This window comes from Diabrotica virgifera, chromosome 1, assembly GCF_917563875.1.
Source record: "Diabrotica virgifera virgifera chromosome 1, PGI_DIABVI_V3a".
Lineage (NCBI taxonomy): Eukaryota > Metazoa > Arthropoda > Insecta > Coleoptera > Chrysomelidae > Diabrotica > Diabrotica virgifera.
Genome location: NC_065443.1, coordinates 158321369 through 158347872, shown reverse-complemented (window position 1 = coordinate 158347872; position 26504 = coordinate 158321369). Strand labels below are relative to the sequence as shown.

Sequence of the window (26504 nt, the reverse complement as noted above, 5' to 3'; positions counted from 1 at the left end):
AAAAAATTTATTGCTCCAAGAAATCGAAGAGTGGAGTATTGTTTACACCCTTCGACTATCGACACCATTAAAGCCGGAGCCATGTAGGAAGTTGTACTGTCAGTATTACTCGGATGTTTAGTAAGAAAAAAAGGTCTAAGTACCACAAAGTAGATTTATAGATTTCATCCGTGCCCGTACCAGATTTTTCCGATTTGCAAACTTTCGACGGTTATTTCTTGTACACCATACGTAATGCGCCAATTTTTTTACAACGGTGTTTCGGTCTGCCGATGGATCAAACTCCTGGTATTTTTTTACGAGTTTAATATATGCGACATCATCTTTATTTCTGTCGGAATATTCCTTGCTCTTAACGAGCCAAAAACACTTGTGACTTTTATAAAGTTCAATGAACTCACTCAAGACTTCTCGACAGCAACAGCGACGGGCAACAACACAAACTTAGAAAATTGTAGCAAGATATCGCTGCATCCTGTTTACACGTTCAGACAAGTCGGTACGATTTTCCAAAATTTATTCGGGGACGGTTCAACCGTGCAATTCGACTCCAGTTCCGATAAAACGCAGTGATGTCCCGTTTACACACGACTAAATTGAAACAACTCGATCATTACGATAAATTGCTCGAATTTATCGCATCGTGTAAAACTGGCTTTAACAGAAGAAACAAATAAAATAACAAAACTGCTTAATATTTTTTCCACCTACCTCTACCGAAAGTATACATTTTCTGACCTGATTGTAGGAAGCAAAGTCGTACTTTTCCTCCCTAGGGAGAAAAAGTACTTTTACGTCCTATAGGGAGTAAAAATAAAAGTGACGTCATGGTATGTGATTGATGAAATAACTTATTGACGCCCTATAGGGCTTTTCATGCACAGTCATTTGTTTCGAGCTTCTGTCATATGTCGTATAATCCGTGTATATTAATATGATACACAGATTATACAACATATGACAGAAGCTCGAAACAAATGACAGTCGATGAAAAGCCCTATTGGCTCCGTGCGTCTCCCCTCTACTTACAGTCACGTGACACGCTGTCAGATTTTGTAAGGACGTTTTAACATTGAGTCTTATGGGATTATTTTGTTAAACTTGAATATTTTATTTTGTAGTGATAATAACCGAATACAATTGTTAGAATTCATTAGTTATTAATTTATACTGTAATTTATAGTGCAACAAAAATATTTTCTTTTTCGTTAATAAAGATTTATTGACATAAACTGCGATAGTGAGGTTATGTATACAAAATCAAACTGATAATCAATATTGGAAAGTGAAGAATTTATATCAGATTAAGTGCGTTTTTATTTTCTGTTTATATTAATACATAGTATCACTAGCGTGACACGGCATTTTTTTAAATATCTCATTTAAACATACGCAAAGCGTCCTTATAAAATTTCAAAAAACCGCCACCATGAGCAGGTCGGTCGATTTTGCTTTGACACTTTGTTAACGCTCGGAGCGAATACAATATTCTATTTCCTATTACGTAAGTATTTAGGTATACATTTTTATAGAACACCTTGTATTTTGCATTTACATTAATTATTTGACTTATATTTGACAGTTGACAGTTATACTGTACCTACTTGTTAGTTTTAGTTCTCTGATAAATTTTGTTAGTTAGTTACATAAATAAATTATTTAAGAAATGAAAAAATTACTTGTTATTTGAGGAAGGTGGAAAAATCATATGCATAACATGGGAGTAAAGTGGCTTTTCCTCCCTTGAATGATTACTGCCCTACGATACCGGAAGGAAAAGTAGCACTTTGCTCCCTTATTATACAAATAGCTACTGTTTTTCACTCTTTTAAATGCCGCATTGGGATTAATTGCCATTTATTACCAATTTTTTGTATATCTTTGTCTTTATTCCTATAGTATTCTTATTAATCGTTTTAGTGTTACCTTTCTTCTTTTCTATTATCATCTGCCTATAAATCACTATATGTATACTATAAGTAATATTTACAATAATTGTATAGGTACTCATTTCACTGGCGGATCCAGGGGGGGTGTCACGGGGTCATGACCCCCCCCATAATTGTAAACCCACGTATCCTAGGGTTGGTAAGACTAAGTGACCTTGCATAAAAGGAAGGTAATTAAATCACCCTCAAGACCCATGACCCCCCCCCCCAAACAACATTTCTGGATCCGCCACTGTCATTAATATACTGTTCCTAATAGTGCTGTTTGGTTATTTTTGTTTTAGGGAAAAAACAGCACTATACCTTGTATATTAATTATACCAAAACACTGGTCACACTGTACTAATAAATATAATAGTACTACAATCAAGATGCAGTAGAAATAAACAAACCAAGCCACGTTAAATGCTACTAGGAGCACTCCCGATCATAATTTACAATGTATAAATTTTGGAAATCATGATTAATTTGGGATTTACAATGTATATACATTGTAAATTATGATTCGGAAGTGCTCCTAGTACCATTTAACGTGTCTTGGTTTGTTTATTTCTATTGCATCTTGATTGTAAATTTAGTATAGGTTTTATTCTAACTGTGCGTAACTGTTGTATCAAATGTCTTGTTAGCTTTTTTTAGTGCGTACACAGTCGATCCTTTGATTGTTTTTTTTTCGGACTATGATTTTTTCCAAATAGAAGTTATTCCAAAATATTGATTTATGATCTTGTTGCCTATTAGCCAATATAGATATCTGAATTTGTGACCTAATTATTTTGTGTGATTAACCCAATTTTGATAAACAGATGATACACTGACAACACTGAAGTTTTTGCACAGACAGTGCAGAAGACCTTCAAGTTTTACTACTAAACAAACTAACTAGAGAAGGTGATGGTCTCGGTCTAAATTAACACGACCTAAACTAAGATCGTGGTCATAAGCCAAAACTCCAACTTGCAGACAAACATAGCTATCTATAAGCTAATAGAATAAGTGACAACATTAAAATACCTGCGCTGCTGGATAATAGACTACCCAGATCTCGACCAGGAAATAGGAATAAGGACAGAAATAGTAAGAGTAATATCATTTAAGAAGAAGAATTTGCTGAGTGATCGTAGCGTCAGATGTGTCAGATGCTACTTGTACTCTGTCTTGTTTTATATAGTATTAGTGACTTCTACCACGGAAATCGTTACAATTTATTTATTTAGCGTATGGCTTAAGTATATCACAGAATATATTTAGATTTATGCATTATACAATGCATCACAAACAGATGTCCGATTTTTTTATATATTCGATTGACGCTTCGGTTGCCATTACAAAGTCTATAGGGTCGCCTGTGTATGCTCTGCGTGGGCAGTCCTGAACAATGTTACTGATCGTCTGTCTTGCAGCGCCGCAGTCATAAGAAGGCGAGGGGAGTTTACCCCATCTGTGGAGGGAGTCGGCGCATCTTCCACAGTTTGTTCGAATTCGATTAAGGGCTGCCCAAATCTTACGGGGACGTTCAAATTCGCCAGGTTTCCCTATGATGTCCGGTAGACTACGGTAATGCGGATCTGTCCTACTTTCCCAATCTTCTCTCCATCGGGTATTTAAGTCAAAGTTGGATTGCTGCAGCGCTTGAGCAGATTGTAGAGGGGGTAACCTGGATCGGAGACGGTTTCCAAGAATATCGGGGATGTCGTTGTGGACTAGAAGCTGGCGACTGTCCATTATTTTGTTATATTCTTTAACCAATGCATGTTCGCGGCGTAGGTTGGGTGGTGCTATATTACTAAGGGTAGGTAGCCACATTGTAGGGGTGGGCTTAATTGTGCCTGTTATCATACGCATAGTACGGTTTAGTTGGGTGTCGACCAGGTGGGTATGCCTGCTATTTAGCCACACTGGAGCACAGTATTCTGCCACCGGATATATCAGGCCAAGAGCAGAGGGTCTTAATGTTGATGCTGTGGACCCCCATGTAGTGCCGCAGAGTTTCTGTATTATATTGTTGCGTGTTTTCAATTTTGCTGCTGTTTTCGTCAGGTGTTCTCTGAATGTGAGCGTTCTGTCTAGAGTAACCCCTAGGTATTTCGGGTATTTATTGTGTTTTAACAGCTTGTTATTAAAATGCACTCGCAATTCTCTGTTTGCCAACTTGTTGTTTAGATGAAAAGCTGATACTTCAGTTTTTGTAGTACTTGGCTGTAGTCTCCATTTCTTAAGGTATTCGCTGAGGATGGATAAGTCATTCGTGAGAATGATTTCTGTAGTTTCTAAAGATTGGTGGCTTGTTGCAAGGGTCCAGTCGTCAGCATATCCAAACTTCCGAGATTCGGTTTCAGGCATGTCAGCAATATAGAGGCTGAAAAGTAAAGGGGCAAGGACAGAACCCTGTGGAAGACCATTGTTAAGTTTCATCTGTCTACTCGTCTCCTTTCCCATTATAACCTGGAAGGCTCTGTTGGTCAGCATGTTGTCAATGAGGTTAATTATCTTTCTGCAGGGGATAATGCGGGCCAGTTTATATATTAATCCCTGTCTCCAAACAGTATCATATACTGCTGTTAGATCTATAAATACTGTTGCTGTCTTTTGTTTCTTTTGAAAACTAGCTTCTATAAAAGTTGTTAATGACATCACTTGGTCCGTACAGCTTCGATGAGGGCGGAAGCCAGCTTGTTCAATGGGGACATTTTCTAGTATCCTGTGACTAATTCTGTTGAGGAGAAGCTTTTCTAATAGTTTATATACCATGCTGAGTAGAGCTATGGGGCGGTAGTTTTCTGGTTTATCGTTTGATTTGCCCGGTTTCGGAATTGCAATTATCTTTGTTCGCTTAAGTGAGAAAGGAATGTTACCTGACTGAAGTATATCATTAAAGAACATTGCAAGCCACTGTTTCGTGTATGCACCATTGTGTATCAAGAACTCTGGATGGATACCATCAAAGCCAGGTGCTTTACCTGATTTCATTTCTTTCAGCGCATGTGTGTTTTCAGAAATAAGTATTCTTGTTGAATATTCGGAGTTCGTTCTGTTCATTTGTTTTAATGTCCTTAAGTCTCTTTTCACGTTGGTAGTATGTGTTCGATCTCGTGGAGCTCTGGATAGAGATACTATATGGGAGGCAACCTTGTTAGGAGACATTTTAGACTCTCTGGATTCCAGCTGGTTAGCTCCTCCAATTTTCCGCAACAAGGACCATGCCTGCCGGCTTGATTTTTTGAAGTCAAGGTTTTCGACAGTCTTTATCCATTTTTGGCGTCTAGCTGTATCGATGTTGTGTAAAAGCTCATCGGCTATTTCTCGGTCACCACTTTCGAGAAACTTCGTGTATAAGTCTTCACATGTTTCGTTACAATGAACCACATTGATGCATTCGGTGTGTGGATTTACCGATGTATGCTTAGAATATCTTCGGTGAATCACGTTACAAATTATAAAGTTTTGAGGAGAGTGGGAACAGAATTTTTAACATTAATCAAAATGAGAAAGACGACCTATGACATATATCTAGACGTAAAAATAGAGGGCCGCAGAGGATCTGGTCGTTGAAAATGTTCGTGGTTGAACAACATTCGTGACTGTACAGGACTCTGGTCACATACACTTCTACACTCCTATCAAATTCACCATATTTATACTTTTTGTTACTAAAACTTTTGTGACAATATCCATAACAGTCTCTAAGATTTTAGATAAGATTGAATTTATTACACTTACCTAAGTCTGAGAGGGATGAAGCAAATTGATACAATTTATTGCTGGCTTGCAGCCCCCAGGGTAACAGCGCAAGTTAGCACCATGTCATTTTTGTTCCTTGAGGAATATAACCTATAAACTATAACCACTCACCAATTTTCATGAAAATCGATGGAGGTCCTAATAGTTAATATCATCCACCTTCAATGACTGCACTATAATTAAATTTAAATTGATATGAACTTAATATAAATGTATTAATACCTAATCAAAAATAAAACACTGAAAAACTTTTGTTTTCAATACTTCCACAAAATGTATTATAAGTTAATGTCACTACATATAGTGTTTTGGCAGTGTGCCTTTCTCAAGTGATGTCTTTTACTATGTGTCTGCTTCAACCTATTCAGTTAGATACTTTAAACTTTAATAGACCGCATAATAGGGCGCATCTGTAAAAATATTAGTACATTTGGACGATGAGAGGTGACTCATATTTTTTTGCAGAAATTTCTTGAGAATAACTCATATAATAATATTTGAGTTACCCTCCGACTCAAAAAGGTCCGGAACAATGTTTAAATAATCAAAATGTCAAAAATGACGGAAAAATTCGATTTTTTTCTTCGTTTTTTGATTACAACTTTGAAAGTATTTATTTTTGATAAAAATTGAACTAACATAAAAGTTGCGCAATTAAATTTCCTACAATATAGAATTCGTTAAAAATTTTAAAAATTGTCACCCTTGTTGCAAAATAGAAATAATTGCGAAAAAACGATAAAAAACAAGTATTCGCATTTTACGTTTTTCAACCATTTATGCTACACTTAGGACCTTCATATTTTACCAAGAAAAACTTTATGATATAAGAAAATAATACTGTGAATTTCATTAAGATCGATTGAATAGACTTTGCAAAATAAATTTTGCAATCCAGCTTTCGCAAAAAAAATTAATTTTTTCAAAATCTTTCAGGACTGAATATAAAGCAGACAGCAAGTTTATTTTTTTTCATATAGAAAAATACCTCACCTTTCCTTTGCAAGTTGCAAAATTAAATTCGGTTAACCGCTACGGTGTCAGGAATTTTTTTAAATACACATTTTTTTTGGTGCTACGCGCAGGACAGCGGATAGTTTGCTCTGATTGGACATTCCAATGACCTTTGATAATGATTGACAAATTTTAATTTTTAGTACATTTCGATATAACTAAATAAATTTGTTTATTGCAACATAAAAACACATGCTCTGTCCTTTGAAATAACACTTTTTGGCAAAAACTTTTTTTGTTCATATATTTTAATTTAGAGAATAAAAGTTTATTATTTTTAAAAATATGCAACTGTTTAAACAATATTTCATAAACAAAAATCAACTTGGTTTAATTTTTGTGGAATTTAAATATTAACATTCAACAAAATATAGTGTAAGAAAATAATATATTAGATAAAATTTGGAAGAAATTTTGGTGGAAATCAACTTATGTGAATCGAACACTGCTGTCCTGCGCGTAGCACCAAAAATTAATGATTATTTAAAAAAATTCCTGACGCCGTGGTAGTTAATGGATTTTAATTTTAAAAATTGCAAATGAAAGGTAAGGTATTCTTCTATACGTAAAAAAAATTTAACTTGCTATCTGCTTTATTTTCAGTCCTGTAACATTTTGAAAAAATAAATTTTTTTTGCGAAAGCTGGATTGCAAAATTTATTTTGCAAAATCTATTGCACAGATATTAATGAAATTTACAGTATTTTTTTACTATATTATATAGTTTTTCTGGGTAAAATATGAAGGTCCTAAGTGTAGCATAAATGGGCATAATGTAGCATAAACAAGGGTGACAATTTTTAAAATTTGTAACCAATCCTATATTGTAGGAAATTTAATTACGCAACTTTTATATTGGTACAACTTTTCTCGAAAGTGAATGCTTTGAAAGTCATAATCAAAAAACGAAGAAAATAATCGAATTTTTTCTTCATTTTTTTTGACATTTTGATTATTTAAACAGTGTTCCGGACATTTTAGAGTGGGAGGACAATTATTATTATAGGAGTTAATTCCAAGAAATTTCTGCAAAAAATATGAGTCACCTCTCAACGTCCATCTCAAAACAGATGCGCCCTGGACTATAAAGTATCTAACTGAATGCGTTGAAGAATGAGGAGATGCTTGTTTCAAATTGGTCATTCAGAATGATATCTGTATTTTTTAATTTAATAATTTCCATAGATTCAGATAGCTTAAGGTATTTATTTTGAATATGAAAAATTTGAAACTCTCCATTAAAAGAATGATTATGATCTAGTAGTGATAAAACGAAAAAATAGCTTTGAGATAGAAATGAATATCATCAAGCAAATAGCAGTAAACAATGGCTGCAACGAACAAGCAATTAACAAAATTTTAAACCAAATACTTCATAAGAAAACCCTGAAATTGGTCTTCTTACCACGACAGAAAAGCCTAGTACATTCTGTATACATGTAAATATACAGGCAAGATATCAACAAAAATAGCCAAACACATAAAAAGACAGGAATAACATCAGATTTCAGAACAAACAATAACTAAGCAAATAGATTAAGAACAATAAGATCCAAAAGAAAAAGCAATTACAGAGTGGTGGATCCAAACTGGCATATGGTGAGTGTCCAAAAAAACTTACATCGGTGAAACTGGCAGAACCTTTGACAAAGGTATTCCAATACACAAAAGGGCTTGCAATAACAGAAAAACAGATTCTGCGGATGCAATTCACCTTCTAGATTTAAGTTATTCTTTTAATGAATAGTTTTAAATTCTTCATATTTAAAATAAAGGCCTAAAAAGCATTTTATTAGAATAATTCTGAATGATCAACTTGAGAAAAACAGCTCCCCACTCCATAATCTATTCAGTTAGAGACTTTAAATAAAGGGCAGACACATAGTGAAATAAATCACTTGAGAAAGGAACTCAGTCGAAACAGGTGTAGTGACATAAACTTATAATAAATTTTGTGAAAGTATTGAAAACAAAAGTTTTTAAGTTTTGGATTGTTAGACAAAACAAGAATGTACAGAAAAACTACGTTGGCTTTTCATAATTTATATAAACTATATAACTATATAAACTATAAATTGCCGTATGTTATAATTAATAATTTTTAGGATTAACTTCATGAAATATACCCCACCCTCAAAGAATTTGGACCATTTGCAAAACTCTGAAGTATACCGCCTCATCCATGGCATGAAACCACCTACTAGAGGTATAACAACGCGACCTGAGAAGATATTACCAGAGCAAGATTATTATCAGGTAAATAAATATATACTACTGAAGGTTCTGGATGGAGGTTCTGAATGAACCTACATAGAAGTGGTTTTACTTCAGGTTTAGAGTTTTTTCTTTAGAGGGCAAACTTCAAAATATGGATTAATTCCAATATTTACTGTCAAAGCTCCTGCACCACAAGCTTTGCTTGAAAAAATAGAATGTAAATGTACCAAAGGATGTACAAAAAACTGCGGTTGTAGGAAGATAGGAATTAGTTGTTCAATAATCTGCAAAGGGTGCACGTGCATGGGTACTAATTGTGGGAACTCTAAGATAACTGAGGTGTCAGAGGAAGATATTGAAGCTAATGCTAACGAAGAGATGGACTTTGATTTTGAAAATTTTTTAAATGTCAACGTTTAAATAATTTTAACTAAAGTGATGATTTTTAAGACTAATGTTAATGTAATTTTTGTAAAAGAAAAAATTTTAAATATTACAAGTAAAAAAATATCAAAGAATCACTCGGTTTCCATTATGTATTTAAATATAGATGATACACCATTTTAAAGATCAGAAAGTAAGCCCTCTTTGTTGCGCAATATATAGATAGCATATTCATATACAAGAAAAAAAAAGTTATAATGAGAAATTTCAAAAATAATGGTAAAAAATGTAAAAAATAATATTTTTTTATATTAGGTATTATATAATATATAATATATTATATAATAATTTTATTTTATTTTTATATTATATTATAAAAAAATCTTTAAAAGTATAAAACCTTGAAAAACCATAATCTCTTTAAAAAAAGTCGTACAACGTTATACAGTAGACCATATTAAAGGTAATTGATTTCTATTCCTATTACGTGTACCATTGCATATACCCAAAAGTTACGTAGAAAAAAGTTACAGAGCGATATTTGCGAAATAACAAGGAAAATTGCCCAAGATTGCTGTGAGTGGCAAATTTTGAAAAATCATATTTCGAAAACTGTAAATCCTAATGACCTCTAACAAACATCATTTTAAAGAAAAAATATGTAAGTTTCTTTTCTATGAAGCAATGTCTATACCTATATCCCCGTGGACAAAAGTTATGGGACAAAAAACAAAATTTATTTCTTTTGGGTTTCTTGGTGCTTTTTCTTTTGAATATATTTTTGTAAAAAAAAAAGTACCTTTGACTTTAAAAAGTTATATTTAGATAAGAAATTTAACCAGGAACAATTTTTATGTAGACGTATTTGTACCAAAACTGCATAGAACTTACCCTAATATAACCTGTACCCAGGGACTAATTCACCCATTTCTCAAAAACGCACCCCTTTAAATGGTAGCTCTCCGCGGTTTTTTCATATATAGATGTCCATTGACCATATCAAATAATAAAACCCCGTTAACGTTGTAGTTCCTTTTAGCTATCTTATTTTGAATATAATCAATAGCCTAATAATATATTATATATTTTTTTATTATTTTTACAGAATAATTTATTTTTCTCTTTTCTTTTTTCAGGCAGGCCACGAAAATGCATAAGTCATAAATTAGTTTTTATTGTATACTTATTTTAGGAATAAATTATTATTTAAGGATTCTGTGTTATCTATTTACTGTATTCTTGTTACCATTTGAATAAAAACGTAATAATAATATATTATTACCTTTTTATTCAATCCTTAATATTACTAACATTACTTAATATTGTGACGAATATTAATAGACCAGGAAGTATCTGTTTTTAGGTGGATGTGAGAGGCGGCATTCTGATTTTTGCGGATGAAGTTAGGTGATAACTTCGTTAATAATAATTGACTTATGCTCCTTCTCAAATATGCCTGGAACATTAATAAAAAAAAAATAAAATATTTAAAAATTTCAAAAAATTTCGTTTTTTTTTTCTATTTTCTTTGTTTATAACTTTAAAACTATTCATTTTGGAACAAAGTCGTATAGGAATAAAACAAAGATAATTAAATTTTCTATCAGATACGATTTTCTAAAAAGTCTTAATTTATCACCCGTGCTGCAAAATAGCAATAAATATAAAATAAGGGGGCAAAACAAGCCTGTCCTTATTCAATGTTTTTCCATCACTTAAGTTACACTTGGAACCTTCCTAATTCTCTTAGAAAATTTTTGTAATGTGCTAAAACCGTCCACCAAATTTCAATTGACTTACTAGATTTTGCATAATAATTTTGCGATCTAACCTTTTTTAAAAAATTTAAAAATTTTTAAAATCTTGCACAACAAAAACCAGAACATACAAAGATTTATCAATTTTTTTAAATATTATATAGCAGCACTCCACCTATCTAATGCACTTTACAGAATTAAAATCGGATTATTTAAGCAGCCTCAGCAATGTTTTAAATTATAAACAATTTTTTGGCTTATAAACAAATTAGTGCTGTGGCCAGGAGGGGGTGCTACGGGCTCCTTTATTTAGATAAACTTACCGAAGTTTTTTTATGTATTTTGACCAGTAGAACAAGAATTTTTTGGTTAACGGTTGATCTGGATGTCGATAAGATTGTTATAAACAAAGAACTTGAGGAATTACATAACATCGATTTTTCGCAAAATAAAACATTTTTTTGTATTTCTTGGGTAATTCCAAGCAAAAAATGTTCTTACATTTTTTTTGTAGGATGCAAAGTTTTCGAGATAAACGCGGTGGAACTTTCAAAAAATCGAAAAATTGCAATTTTTGAACGGGAATAACTTTTGATTAAAAAATAAAATAGCAATTCTGCTGACAGTTTTTGAAAGTATTTGAAGTATTTAGTATTCAGTATTTGAAAGTTTAAGTCAAATTATACCGGTTTTAATCATTTGCATTGCTAGAAATTAATTTTTTTATTATTAAACAAAGCTATTTTTTTATAAGCCAAAAAATTGTTTATAATTTTAAAACATTGCTGAGGCCCCTAAATAATCCGATTTTAATTCTGTAAAGTGTATTAGATAGGTAAAACACCTCTTTATATTAAAAATTAGCCAACTTCTAAATGGTCTATTTTTTGTTCAGAAAGATTTTAAAAAATTTGGACTTTTTTAAAAACATTTAGATTGCAAATTTATTATGCAAAATCTATTAGGTCGATTTTAATGAAATTTGATAGACCGTTTAAGTAAGTTATAAGAATTTTCTAAGCGAATTACTAAAGTTCTAAGTGCCACCAAAGTGGTTAAGAAACATTGAATAACAACAGGCGTATTTTGCCCCCTTCTTTTGTATTTATTGCTATATTGCAGAAAAGGTAATACCGTAAGATATTTTTGACCAGTCGTATATAATACAAAATTCAATTATCTATTTTATTTCTCTACGACTTTCTTCCAAAACGAATCGTTATAAAGTTATAAGCAAAGAAAGCAAAAAATAATCGATGTTTTTCGAAATTTTTAAATATTTTAATTTTTTTATTAATGTTCTGGGCATATTTGAGAAGGAGCATAAATCAATTATTATTATTGAAGGTGTCACCTAACTTTATGTGCAAAAATCCAAATGCCACCTCTCACATCCAAAAATAGACGTTTTTTTACAGATTAGTCCTGGTCTATAAATCATAAAATTCATTATCAAGGTTACTTAGCAAACCAACATTTCGATCAATATTTTTAAGTTATAAAAATACTAACAAGATAAGTTAAGCATTTCAAAATTGAATTCTACCTCCATACAGAATTTCTGATAATATTCAGGCTGTTATTTACTCCAAGAGCTGGAAGCGGATTTTGCTCGTGATAAGCAATATGGACAAACTATACGAGGATATGTTGAATTAGTTGTGTACATGCCTTTCCCATACGGACGGACACCAGAGCCGGGGACGAGGGTAGTTATAATAGATCAAAGTCGCGGTTTTTATTATTTTTTTGTGACATTCATGATCATGGTTCAAAATTTAGGAATAAGTAGATCAAGTCATAACTAAGCAAAATTTCCAGGGGCGGAACGCTGCGTGGGGAACAAAGGGGTGGCGGGCAGGGGTAAATATAAAAATTAAAAGGGTTCTTTTGTGACCCTCATGATCAAGATAGTGTACCAAAATTTGGTAATAAGTAGATCATAATGTAACTAAGCAATATCTCCAGGGCGAAACGTTGCGTGAGTGACAAAGGGGTGGCGGACAGGGTAAATATAAAAAATTATAAGGGGTTTTTTGACGTTCGTGATCGAGATATTGCACCAAAATTTGGGAATAAGTAGATCATGACGTAACTAAGCAGAATCTCCAGGGTCAGAATGCTTCGTGGAGGACAAAGGGGTGGCGGGAAGGTGTGAATATGAAAATTATAAGGTTTTTTGTAACGCTCGTGATCAAGATAGTGCACAAAAATTTGGGAATTAGTAGATCATGACGTAACTAAGCAAAATCTACAGGGGCAGGGCAGAACGCTGCGTGGGGACAAAGTGATGGCGGACAGGTGTAAATATAAAAATTATAAGGGATTTTTGTGACGTTCGTGATCATGATAGTGCACCAAAATTTGGGAATAAACAGATCATGATGTAACTAAGCAAAATCTGCAGTGGCGGACAGCTCCGTGGGGGACAAAGGGGTGGCGGACATGGGTAAATATAAAAATTATAAGTTATAATATAAACCGTTATTATTTTTATATTCACTCCTGCCCGCGGCTCCTTTGTCCCCCACGCAGCGTTCCGCCCCTGAAGATGTTGCTTATTTACGTCGTGATCTACTTATTCCCAAATTTTTTTTGCACTATCTCGATCACAAACGTCACAAAAAACCCCTTATAATTTTTATATTTACACCTGCCCGCCAAATTTTAAAATTTTGAATTTTTGAGTTATTTGCGAAAAACCGATCAAAAACCTTTTTTTTTTGTTAAAAATGAACATATTCACTCGCAAATAATGAAATTCACTCATAGTCACTCGAAAAGTATTGACTAAGTGAAAAAACTCTATTGAACAAAAGTAGCTTAGAATTAGTCATTTTATCGAATTCCGGACTTATTTTGAACGTATATGTTTTCACCTCCGAGAAAATATTTTTCACCACGTATTTCCCAATTTTTTAAAATGGAGGGAATATAGAATTGCAAACTTTTTCTTATATAATAATAGATAATTTCAACTATCTATTCCCAAATTTTCATCCTTCCTTTATTTTTTTGGAGGTTTTCATAAAGGTTTCTATTCTTTGATCGGGCTAATAATCTGCCCAGACTAATAGTGTTTTTTAAGTTAATACATACTACCATAACTCGGTCTTAAATTTCTGTGAAATATAGATTTTTAGTGATATTCTCCAAGCAAAGGTTAGGAACTTATGTGAACCATTGTATTTTGTATAATAAAAATGGTAATGTGCTTTGCCCGGGATTGTAAACACTATAGTGAAAGAGGGATATGTAGATTCTTTGTGATTCCAAAGAAAATGGATGAAATGGTTAAAATGAAGAGGTTGATTTCATTTCTAAGGTTAGAAATTATAGAGAAGAAAAAGAACTGAAATTATCTCATGTGTGGGAGGGACGGCTAACAACTTAAGCCACCATCAGAAGCACTGTCGACATGTCAACCCTCCCAGCAGATATTAGAGGCGAAAAGTCAACCGTTAGAAATGAAGCCAAGACAGTGCACAATAAAATAGATACCTTTGATACAGCCCTATTAACACTGATATGTGCAAGAATTTTGGAACAAGTGAACGCAACAAGCAAAACGTTAGAAACTGTGGACTTGAACGTGTCAATTGGAATAGAATTAATGACATTTTGAGTTTTGCTGGAGACGTAAGAAATAAGTTTAGCGAAATTGAACTAGAAGCGAAAACTTTCTTTTGCGAAAACGAGGATATCTCAAAGATATTCTATACAACTGACCTTCAAAGAATAAAGAAAAGAATAGCTATTTGTATAACAAGGGAGGAAAGTGCTACTTTTTCTCCCGAGAATGAAGTTTACTGCCCGACGCGTAGCGGAGGGCAGTAATCATTCAAGGGAGGAAAAGGCTCTTTACTCCCATGTTATACATATGGTTTTTCCACCTTCCTCAAATAACAAGTCATTTTTTCATTTTTACTTAATTTATTTAAGTAACTAACCAACAAAATTTATTAGAACTAAAACTAACAAGTAGGTACAATATAACTGTCAACTGTCAAATAAGTCAAATTATTAATGTAAACATTGTTAAATCAGAATAATAATTTACTGTTTTTTACCATTCTGTGAAATACAGAGTGTTTTTAAGTAAACGTTAAAATGTATAGATACTTACGTAATAGAAAATAGATATTGTACAGGGCATCAATAAGTTATATTTCATGAATGAAATACCATGACGTCACTTTTACTTTTCCTCCCTAGGGAATATATTAAATTATTCCCTAGGGAGGAAAAGTAAAAGTGACGTCATGATATTTCATTCATGAAATAAGTATAACTTATTGACGCCCTGTACAATATCTAATTTCTATTACGTAAGTATCTATACATTTTAACGTTTATTTATAAAGCACCCTATATTTTACAGAATGTTAAAAAACAGTAAATTGTTATTTTGATTTAACAATGTTCACATTAATAATTGGACTTATATTTGACAGTCGACAGTTATATTGTACCTACTTGTTAGTTTTAGTTCTAATAAATTTTGTTGGTTAGTTACATAAATAAATTAAGTAAAAATGAAAAAATGACTTGTTATTTGAGGAAGGTGGAAAAACCATATGTATAACATGGGAGTAAAGAGCCTTTTCCTCCCTTGAATGATTACTGCGATTCTCGGGAGGAAAAGCAGCACTTTCGTCCGTTGTTATACAAATAGCTATTTCGATGAAGCAAGTTAAAGTGAAACAATTTTAAAGGGGCAAGAGAGATTCAGAATTGTAGTATTTAATGTTATATCTGACAATATTACTCAAGATTTTTTAAATAGAATTGAATGCTACAAAAATGTAACGTCAGCTCTTAGATGTTTTTTTTTTCGCTAAATAAAAAAGAAGTCAAGACGTCAATTAATACTTTATGCGAGAAATATAAAAAAGATCGATGAAACCAAAGATAAATTACATAATGAAATCACTCATTTTATAACGTAATGCCAAAATTTAAATAAACATACAATTTGCGAAAAATTTGGTAAAGGCAACTTTTCCCAATATTTTAACTTACTGCAAATTTATTTGACGATAACAAGTTCTAATGCGTTAGGCGAGCGCTCTTTTTCGACTTTAAAATAACTAAGACATATTTAAGGTCAAATAATTGGGGTCAAGAAAATCTAGCCGCATTATCACCATTATATATAGAAAATGAAGAACTGGAGCAACTGAATAATGCCAAGTCAAGAAAAAAAGTGATAGGTACAATTTTTGTCTTAGGTATTTTTTAGAATATATTTTTTTTTGTCATGTGTTGTTTTGTGGAACTAGTTTTTTGTTTATATTTTTAAATGTATTTTTTACATTTCCATTAACATTTATAGTTAGTGCATGTTGTGTTTACTTGTTAAAAAACTGAAGACTGACAACGAAGCAATGAAGGGGGCCCTTAAATCGCCAATGCTCAGGGCTCGAAGTTAGATTAAACCGGTACTGTGGTGAAGTCATATTTTCTGAATGAGAAAATATTGCACAAATATCTATAACTTAATTATTAATATTGCTAGTAAGAGCAAGTGGAGGCAATATTCTGTATTAATTTTATAATTTTACTTCAACTTAATCAAGTTTGAAGCTTCTTTGTAGATTTTTACTTGGATAATTGCGTCATTACATTACGTAATGATTACGTTAATTTTGCTAAGAAATTTAGGTGTGATATTAATCACATCCTTTTCGGATGTTATAAAAATAAAGCACTTTCAGCTATATTTTCTGAAAACCTTGTAAAAAGTAATGTGCAACTTCCAGTAAACATGACCCATCTCCTGTCATTCAATCGGAAATCAATATTTGAACTCGTATGTAATCATCTATACGCTTCCAGATCTATAATTTACATTTGTAACAGTCAAGTTTCAATTCGTAAATATACCATAATTAATATAACTTAAAATATGATAATTTAAACATGCAAAAATCTGTGGCAAGTGGACTAGTTTCCATGAAAAACATCACCATCATCATCCTCATCAAATTTAGGTGTGAGTACAAATCATTCAAAAGCCACAACATATCCCTCGATACAAAAATGAGACAGTTGAGATGTTATGTTTTCTCTGTATTGTTGTACGGAGCGGAGGCATGGACGCTTAGCGAACGGCTCCACGATCGACAAGTTTACGCCAGCAGTAGTCGTAAAACGAACTTAAGGTTCCACGGAACGGAATAGGAGTAGCCGAACTGAACCGACTACAGGACTTGTGCGTAGTCGGTTCAGTTCAGCTATTCCTATTCCGTTCCGCGGAACCTTAAGTTCGTTTTACGGCTACTGCTGGTGTAAACTTGTCGCCCGTGCAGCCGTTCGCTTGCGGAGCCACTATTAAAAACTTTTAGAAGCATTTTAGATGTGGCTTTATAGAAGAATGCTGAGAATATTATGGACAGCAAGGATCACGAACAAGGAAGAATCAAGAAGAAACTGGAGATTGTGTTTACGATCAAACGCATAAAATTGCAGTATCTGGAACACGTTATGAGAAATCAGCACCGTTACTCCCTGCTGCGGTCCATATTGCAAGGTAAAGTCAAAGGTAAGCCAGGACCCTGTAGATCGTAAATATCATGGCTGCAGAATTTGAGAACATGGTTTAAGAAAAACTCAACGGAACTGTTTCGAGCTACAGCGAGCAAGGTTATGATTGCCAATATGATTTCCAACATCCGAAACCGATAGGAACCGGAAGAAGAACAAGAAGAACGTCATTAACTTTAAAAGTACATACCTACAAAAATATGACGTTTAACATTAAGGCCTCGAGAATTACTATTCTACTTCTTATAATATGTTAGAAATAAAAAGAATAAACTTGACTTTCAGTCATTTATTTGTGTATTAAAATAAATTAATTAAATATTAAAAACTAAAACATCATTCTTATTGAATACCAGTCATAAATGTCAAGAGACGTAATTTTTGTTTGTATTTATTATTTTACATCTAAAGGAAGTTGTTTTTTAACGATTTCATTTTCCTTAATTGGTTCCTCTATTTCGAGAACTGGAACAGCCTCAACAGGTTTCAAGTCTTCAGAACCAGCTTGAGCAGATACAGGATTCTTAGCACCGCTTGGATTAGCTGGTTGAGGTTGTGGACTAGCTCCACTTCCTCCAGTTGGGATTAGTTGTTGTACTTGAGTTCCAATGCTTTGAACAGCTAAAAGAATAAACAACTGTATAATATGCAAATACATACTGTAAATTTTATAAATATTCCGTCAACAAATTTATCGAAATCAGTAATAAGTACTATACATCAAAAGTCCTATGAACATGACTTCAAACACTACAACGTTTCAATAAACCGATTGTTCGTTACACCAAGCTCTGAGATGATGGTGGCGTGAGACGTGGATACACAAGTAATGACAACAAAACTACAATGTTTTGAGAGAAAAATCGTCAGAAGAATGTTTGGACCTTATCACAACCCGAATATTAACCAATACCGAATGAAAACAAATGCCGAGGTCAAATAGATATACATATAGGGCTAGCGATGTAGTCCAAGAAATTAAATCCCAACGTCAAGATAGACAGGCCATGTTCATAGACTCCCTAATAACCGCCTTGCCAAGTTAATCTGGGGGAAGCCCCGACAGGAAGAAGGCTCTTACGACTCCACGAATTCGATGGAGAGATAACATATGGTTAGACTAAAGAACAATGGGGCTACCCAATGACCCAATTATCATGGACGACCGTTCGAGATGGAAGCGCGTTGTGCAGTTAACACAAGACCCACACCGGGTTGTAGTGATACGAGTAGTAAAAGAAGAACTTTGAAAGTCAATGAAAAAGAGACTCTTACAAAAGTTATTCGTAGATTTTTAAACAACAGAAAAAATATTAACTTCCCTGATTTAGTAAAAATATCACTGGACAAATTCGAACAACTCGGATGTAAGATGTCTTTTAAGATCCACTTTTTCCAATCCCATCTGTATTCTCTCTCTAATTGGGGAGCTATGATTGATGATTATTTAGAAAGAAATGAGGTGTCCCAAATCTGAAGACCTCTTCCTTCTGGGTACATCCTTAATCTTGGCCTTCTACAATTTACAAGGCAAGTAGAAGACGAATAAAGGAGATGAAAGGGACTTTACCACATGTAGTCACATTCCGTCCAATCGTCTAGCAAAAAATTCCAACGAAAATTGATTCAGAGCAGATCATAGAGCCTCTCTGAAGATCTCTGGAGAGAGTGAAACGTAGATAAGGGGATAATTGATCATCTCTGAACAGCAATGAAACATAAACTGTCTTTTAATTTAGAAAGATTTTATCAGGGCATGTTAGCCATTAAAAAACTACCAAAGTCGTTGTAACTAAAACTTAAAAATAGCATTGGAAAAAATATTTTTCTACGAGCGTGCAAAAATGTCTACTTTCGCGCACGCATTTTAGTTTAGAAAGTTTCACTTTTCCGCACGCGTGTTACTTTTCCGCACGCGTGTTACTTTTCCGCACGCGGTTTTTACTTTTCCGCACGCGTGTTAATTTAGATATGTTAATATGGCCTTAAAGTAATTATAATACATGCAATAAACTAATATTTAGATATTACATATTTACTAATTTATTTCAATATATCTTATTGTGTTCTTGTTTTAATGAAATTAACGCGACAATTCGATGAAATAAAATTATTTTGACATAATATTCGAAAGTCAAATCGGTAGACAATAACAGTCGTTTTGAATCATCGTCATGGAAACCAAGATCGTCGTCATGCTAACTAATTATATTGAAAGTTTGGTTTTGACAACCTTGTCAAAGAATTAATTTGTGTATGTATTTTCATATTAATTAAATTAATTGATTAAGATTTGGTAATTTTTTAAAGACTCTTAGAAAAAATATTGTTCCTAACTCTTGCAGAAAGTCTTTTTTCCGCACTCGACTGCTTGCCGAACTCCCGCTTCGCGTCGTTCGGCAAACTGCAGTCGCATGCGGAAAAGAATGACTTTCTGCACTTGTTAGGAAATAGTATATTGTGCAACAAGTGCAGAAAGGTACTAATTTCTCACGAGTTTGAAAAGTTGCGGTACGAGCGCAAGCGAGTGCCGCAATTCAAACGAGTGAGAAATTACCTTTCTGCACGTGTTTCACACTATACTTTTTCTACAAGCACAGTTTTTCCTAAAAATAAAAATCACAATTTCCAAACGACGATTAATTATAATAGGTACCTATGTGATAAATTTTAAACTGTATTTAATTAATACCTACTAATCAATTTAAATTCCTTATACCTAAATAAATTGCACAGAAATCAGTTAAAAAATTAATGCACTGCCTTAATTTGTTTAAATTTAAACAATTATTACACATTATTGACATAATATTTATGCAGTCACGGATTTACACAAAACCTACTACATTCGACGTCTCTTGCACAGGTTGCTAAATCCTTATTGGTTATTTGATAATTATAAAATGTTTAATAAGAATAAAATTGTAAAATAAAACAGTTGTAACATCCATAATTTAGTTTCTATGCTATAGTTAAATATAATAATTGTCTTATAGGTTATATATTTGTCTAAAGTTTAACCACGGATGTAAACAGAATATAACGTTACTCAGAATGCGGTAGTCCACGGATGTAAACAGAATATAACGTTACTCAGAATGAGGTAGTCAACTGTGCAGAAAAGAACTTTGCGGCACAGAAACGTCACTTTGCGGCACAGAAACGTCACTTTTCTGCACACTAATGTCAAATATCTTATACTGTGAGAAAATATCAAGTTTGCTAACATAAAACCGTGCAGAAAAGTGCACTTTGAATAGTGGTTGTAGAAAAATAACTATTACAGTAGTAATATGTAGTAGGTACATGTCCTTTTGACTTTATCTCATCGTAGGTTAAGACCGGCATATTATCAAAATTAATACGACTAGTGTAAATGACAATGACAGAAACAGAAGCAAATGTATGTATTCAAGGACAGATCACTAATGCGTTTATGATAACGCAAGGACCAAAACAAGACGACTGACTGACTCCAACGCTTTTTAATCTTGTTTTTGAATATGTAATTCGACGGTTGACGGTGAGCGGAAATAACAAACAAATACAGGGTGTTTCATTAATAATTGTCCATATAGTAACTGGAGAAACCTTAGCACAAAATACGAAGATTTAACCTAAAACACTTAAATAAAATGTGGTCCCTTACTGAGTTACAGGGTGTTTTACGTAAAAATTTAAAAACTATTTTTGCTCAGAATTTTAAACTATTCGACCTATCCTTTTTCATACTTGGCAGGAAGTATAGTTACTGTATAAACTACTAAATTATGATAAAAAAACTTTTCTAGCCACTACCAGAGGCGTACGACAGGGGATAGTAAATGGTTGACCCTTCTCAAATTCTACCCCACTGGAGGAATTACTATTCTAGTGCCGATTTTAGATTTACCGATACTTTCTACGTAAATAATATACTCTTCATTGGTAACGATAAAGTCATTAGTTTTCGAGATATTTGAAGTTAAATATGAAACGGCACAGTTATTTTGATTAATTTATGATATGATTCATATGATTAAATTTTAAAAATTATTTGTACCCAGTACTTTAAAACTATTTGGCGTATTCTTATTATACTTGGCAGAAAGTGTAGGTACTGTACACCCTACTAAATTAAGATAAATAAACGTTTCTAGATACTACCAGAGGCGTACGACAGGGGATAGTGGCTTTGACCCTTCCCAAATTCTACGCCACTGACGAAATTGCTATTTTAGTGTAATTTTTTGATTTTCCAGTACTTTTTATGTAAATAATATACTCTTCATTCGGAACGATAAAATGATTAGTTTTCGAGATATTTGAAATTAAAAATGAAGCGACACAATACATTAATCAAAATAACCGTGTCGTTTCATTTTTAACTTCAAAGATCTCGAAAACTAATGACTTTATCGTTACGAATTAAAAGTATATTATTTTTGTAAAAAGTACTGGAGAATCCAATAATTGAACTAAAATAGCAATTCCGCCAGTGGCGTAGAATTTGTAAAGGGTCAACCATTCACTTTCCTTCGTCGTACGCCCCTGGTAATAGCCAGAAACGTTTGTTTAACATAATTTAGTAGTTTATACAGTACCTATACTTCCTGCCAAGTATGAAAAGGATACGTCGAATAGTTTTAGAATGCTGAGCAAAAATGGTTTTTAAATTTTTAGGTAAAACACCCTGTAACTCTGTAAGGAACTACATTTTATTTAAGAGTTTTAGGTTAAATCTTCGTATTTTGTGCTAAGGTTTCTCCAGTTACTATATGGACAATTATTAATGAAACACCCTGTATATCTAATTAGCAGCATACGCATATGATATTAAACATAATAATCAGAACAATGAATGCGGCGAAAGAAACCTACGTTGAGTTGAAACAGAGTGCAGAAGCTGTAGGGCTAGCAACAAATACAAATAAAACAAAACTACTCATACAAACCAAATCAAATAGACCAGCTCAACATCAATATTTTATAGACGATATAGAGCATGGGAATAGATTCACGTATTTAGAAATGGACCTGGTCGCAAACAATGAAGAACCGGAAATAAATAGAACCGGATTAGTCTACATATTACATATCCGGATGGGATACACCGGTAAACAAAACTCCGGGTATATAAAACAATAACCAGGTGTGTAAAACAATGACAGAAATATGCCAATGCATTAGACGTGTTTGAAAGAAAAATATTACATGTGCCCAATAAATGAAAATAACAACGGGCGAATTAGGTATAATAAAGAAATATACGAACAATATAGCGAACCAACTCTAGCACAATACACTAAACTGGAGAGATTACCATGGTCAGGGCACCTGGTCTGCATGCATGAGAATGGAATACTCAGAAAATTGCTAAATGCAAGAATGCAAGGAAAAGACCTGTTGGAAGGCCAAAAACGAAATGGGAAGACGAAATGGATGAGTATGCCAAAAACCTTCTACAAACGCGTTCATGGAAAAGAACAGCAGTAGGTAAATCGAAATGATTGTAGAAGCTTGCTGAAGGAGGCCAAGGTTCAGTTTGTGCTGTAGTGCCATTGGATGGATGGAGATTAAGACCGATTTTTTTAAATTCTGCATTGAAATAAATTTAAATAAAGTAAGTCATCAATCGAAGTAGCACAGAAATCGACAATAAATATAGTTCCCATACCACCAGATTGACAACAGGTGGAATACTTTCTTACCATCTGCTCAGCGTGGTAAAAGTTCTAACAAAAAAGATTCCTTAGTACTCAACAAAAGAGTAAATGAATTAAAATGTATAAACATTTTCAATTTCTTTGTAACACGAAAATGCAGCAGCTGCATAATACTCTGGTTAAATCGGAGAGTGCAGGAAGAGTCTATACCGGTTTCGGAGGTTTTTTCCTCCTCATCAGTAGTCTCATATGTTTTTCGATAAAATGTTTATACATTTTAATTCATTTACTCTGTTGTTGAGTACTAAGGAATCTTTCTTGTTGGAACTTTTACCATGCTAAGCAGATGGGTTGTGAATTATTTAAAATTCTCTCATCTTAATTTCCTCGGCATTCTGTATGATTTATAATTTTTGAAAATCTGAAGAGGTTGTAACCAAAGAAAGTATTCCACCTGTTGTCAATCTGGTGGTATGGGAACGATATTTATTGTCGTTTTCTGTGCCACTTCGATTGATAGCTTACTTTGTTTTTCGGTAGATGGCTCTAGTATATCCGTGACATTTCGTTCGTTGCAATTCGGAAAGGCCCAAAGTATGATGCCTGGGAAAATCGGAGAGAAGAGGATATGGGACTACTGATGAGGAGGAAAAAACCTACAACCGGTATAGACTCTTCCTGCACTCTCCGATTTAACCAGAGTATTATGCAGCTGCTGCATTTTCGTGTTGCAAAGAAATTGAAAAAGTTTATACATTTTAAATTTAAATAATTTGCGACTAGTTTTAAAATTCATGTCTTGTATAACATACCTTGTTGAACTGGATTTGCATTGACCTGAGTTTGTCCGTTTTGTGGTCTGAACGGATTTAATGGACTATTTTGGATAGCGTTTTGAATATTTTGAATTATATTGCTATTTCCTGGTTGGGCCGATGCACCTTCATCTCCTTGACTATTGGATGGAGGCCTATTTCCTCCAAAGAAGTTTGATATGGCATTACCTAAAATAAGAACAAATCAAAATAACCACAATGCTGTCTTTGGTACTTTTTTTTAGAATAGTTTTTGTTACTAAAATATAATGTAGGGGAGAGTTGGACAAAACGGGATACCATTCTTGTTTATTTTATTATGGAAAAATGTTAAAGAAATTATCATATTATTATTTTTTTATAGGTATAACATTTATTGAAGCACGCAAAAAACAAATTTTTAGCTATTTTTAATGACTGGAAAATAGTAAAAAAAATATTTATCAAAGTCCTTCACATCCCGTTTTAGTATACCACGGTTGAATAACCGTGTGTACAATATTTAATTTTTTGCATAAAATGATCTAAAAAGTATATTTAAGTAGATATAAGACTGCAAAGCAAGATTTACCTTTGAAAAACAATACCTTCAGTAGTCAGAAACTTAAAAATAGGCCTTTTTATGTTTTATTGCAAAATAGGAAATAATACCTTTTATTTAGGACTAGGTACGTATATCAGAACAAAAGTCACATAAAAATATGTTGTTATTTTCTGCAGTATGAGAGCACGCTTTATCGCTATTTAAAAAATTAATAGGCCAACAAGTAAATAGGTGGATAAAACGGGACATAAAAAACTGTATCCCATTTTATTCAACTTATAAGTGTCCCGTTTTGTCCAACTCAGACATTTTTCAAAACAAAAATGGCTCCTGCCTAAACGTGAAAGTAAAATTAGATAGACTACACAGGAGAATATTCGTTAGTGAGTGCTTAATTAAATGTAATAGTCACCGGAATTATATGTTTAGATATGTAGGCAATATAATGTAGAAAACAACGGACTAAAAAGTACAAAGTACCAAAAAAATAGAGTCGAACAATTCTAAACACAACGACTTTTCATCAAATAATGGCATCGAGGTAAAACGAACTGAGAATGTTAAAATGACGACTGAGAACAAGTTTTCGTCGTTGTCCTATTGATAGCAGCACTAGTTGGGTCTCTAGGCTAAGTATCCCGTTTTATCCGACTATCCCGTTTTATCCAACTCTCCCCTACCTAATAAACGATTATTGTAGATCTACAGCATTCAACGAATCCTTAGTTTTCTACATGATTAATATTAGAGTTTATACATGAATACCGATCATTTCTCAACCTTGCATCATACTAGCTAGATAACTGTGCTTTGATTTTTCACTCTTTTGTTCACTCAATGAAATTACAAAAGTCAAAACCGACATAGATAATAACCATATATTATGCACCTGATACGAGAAAATACCTATCAGATGAAAACAGATATGATATATCTGTTTTATCAAATATGTTTTATAATATTTATATAAATATTATTATCTTTATAAAAACTTACAAACATCATTAGATCACATACCTAAAGAGGAAGATAGTAATTTCAAGGGATTTTAGCGTAAGAATTAGCAATTTGATACCGCGAATCAAAAGCGATCCAACGAATAACGAATATGTAAACAAATCATAGAACTATGTGAATAATTATAAAATAAACCCTGGACGTAGACGTATAATATCCCACCATAAAAATATTATCATATTATCCCATTTAAGATTTTAAAGTTCCGCCACCTCTGGGGGGAGGGGGATCGTGTTTTGGTGCCATTCGACAGATTTTTCAAAAATATTGAATAAGTGTATTTTTCAGTTTTTCGATCTGGTGTTCATTTCGCGAAATATCGCGGGATTCGTGTTTAAAATTTTAAATTTACCCCCGACCCCTCACCGTGGGAAGTCGTGTTTGGTATCATTCAATAGATTTCTGAAAAATATTGAGCACGTATATTTTAGTTTTTCGATCTGTCATTCATTTCGCCAAATATTCGCTTTTTTCTTGTGAAACTTTGGGACTCACCAATTTCCTTACGCCCCGCTCAAATCGTCAGATTTTTGAAATATATACTGTTTTGCATGTACTTAACTTACCTTATCTTAATCTGACGATTTCGAGTTTTTCTAAGGATATATTTTTTTTCGGCCACCGCTTAAACGAACTCCCCTGCATTAAGGGCCAATATATGGTAGAGGTACATTTTCAGGGTACAAGGTTTCTCCCATTTAATAATCTGACGCGCTCGAGTAACTGCAAAAATCCCCGCTTGGGCTCCCCTACCAAGAGCAATAGCAAGATATGCCTACTCTACAAGAGCGTAAAACGAATGAAGAAGATAGGGATAAGAGATATGGAATATCCAAGACGTAGTTTTATGGGCAAGAAACAGAAGAAGAGAATGG

At 33.2% G+C, this 26504-nt stretch overlaps 2 protein-coding genes across 5 annotated transcripts in view; one reads left to right on the top strand and one right to left on the bottom strand.

Annotated features, from left to right (window-relative positions):
- Positions 1-10518, top strand: part of LOC114335931 (glutamic acid-rich protein-like) — a 116263-nt gene extending 105745 nt beyond the window's left edge. For all 3 annotated transcript variants that reach the window (XM_028286219.2, XM_028286220.2, XM_028286218.2), the window contains exons 12-13: positions 8810-8960; positions 10442-10518. In XM_028286219.2, coding sequence (XP_028142020.2) covers positions 8810-8960; positions 10442-10462 — 172 coding nt within the window. In that variant the 3' untranslated portion in view covers positions 10463-10518. The remainder of the gene's footprint in view (positions 1-8809; positions 8961-10441) is intronic.
- Positions 10519-17882: 7364 nt separating this feature from the next.
- LOC114335932 (uncharacterized) overlaps positions 17883-26504 on the bottom strand; it is a 50293-nt gene continuing 41671 nt past the window's right edge. For both annotated transcript variants that reach the window (XM_028286223.2, XM_028286221.2), the window contains 2 exons: positions 24066-24257; positions 17883-18229 (listed from right to left, as the gene is read on the bottom strand). In XM_028286223.2, coding sequence (XP_028142024.2) covers positions 18003-18229; positions 24066-24257 — 419 coding nt within the window. In that variant the 3' untranslated portion in view covers positions 17883-18002. The remainder of the gene's footprint in view (positions 18230-24065; positions 24258-26504) is intronic.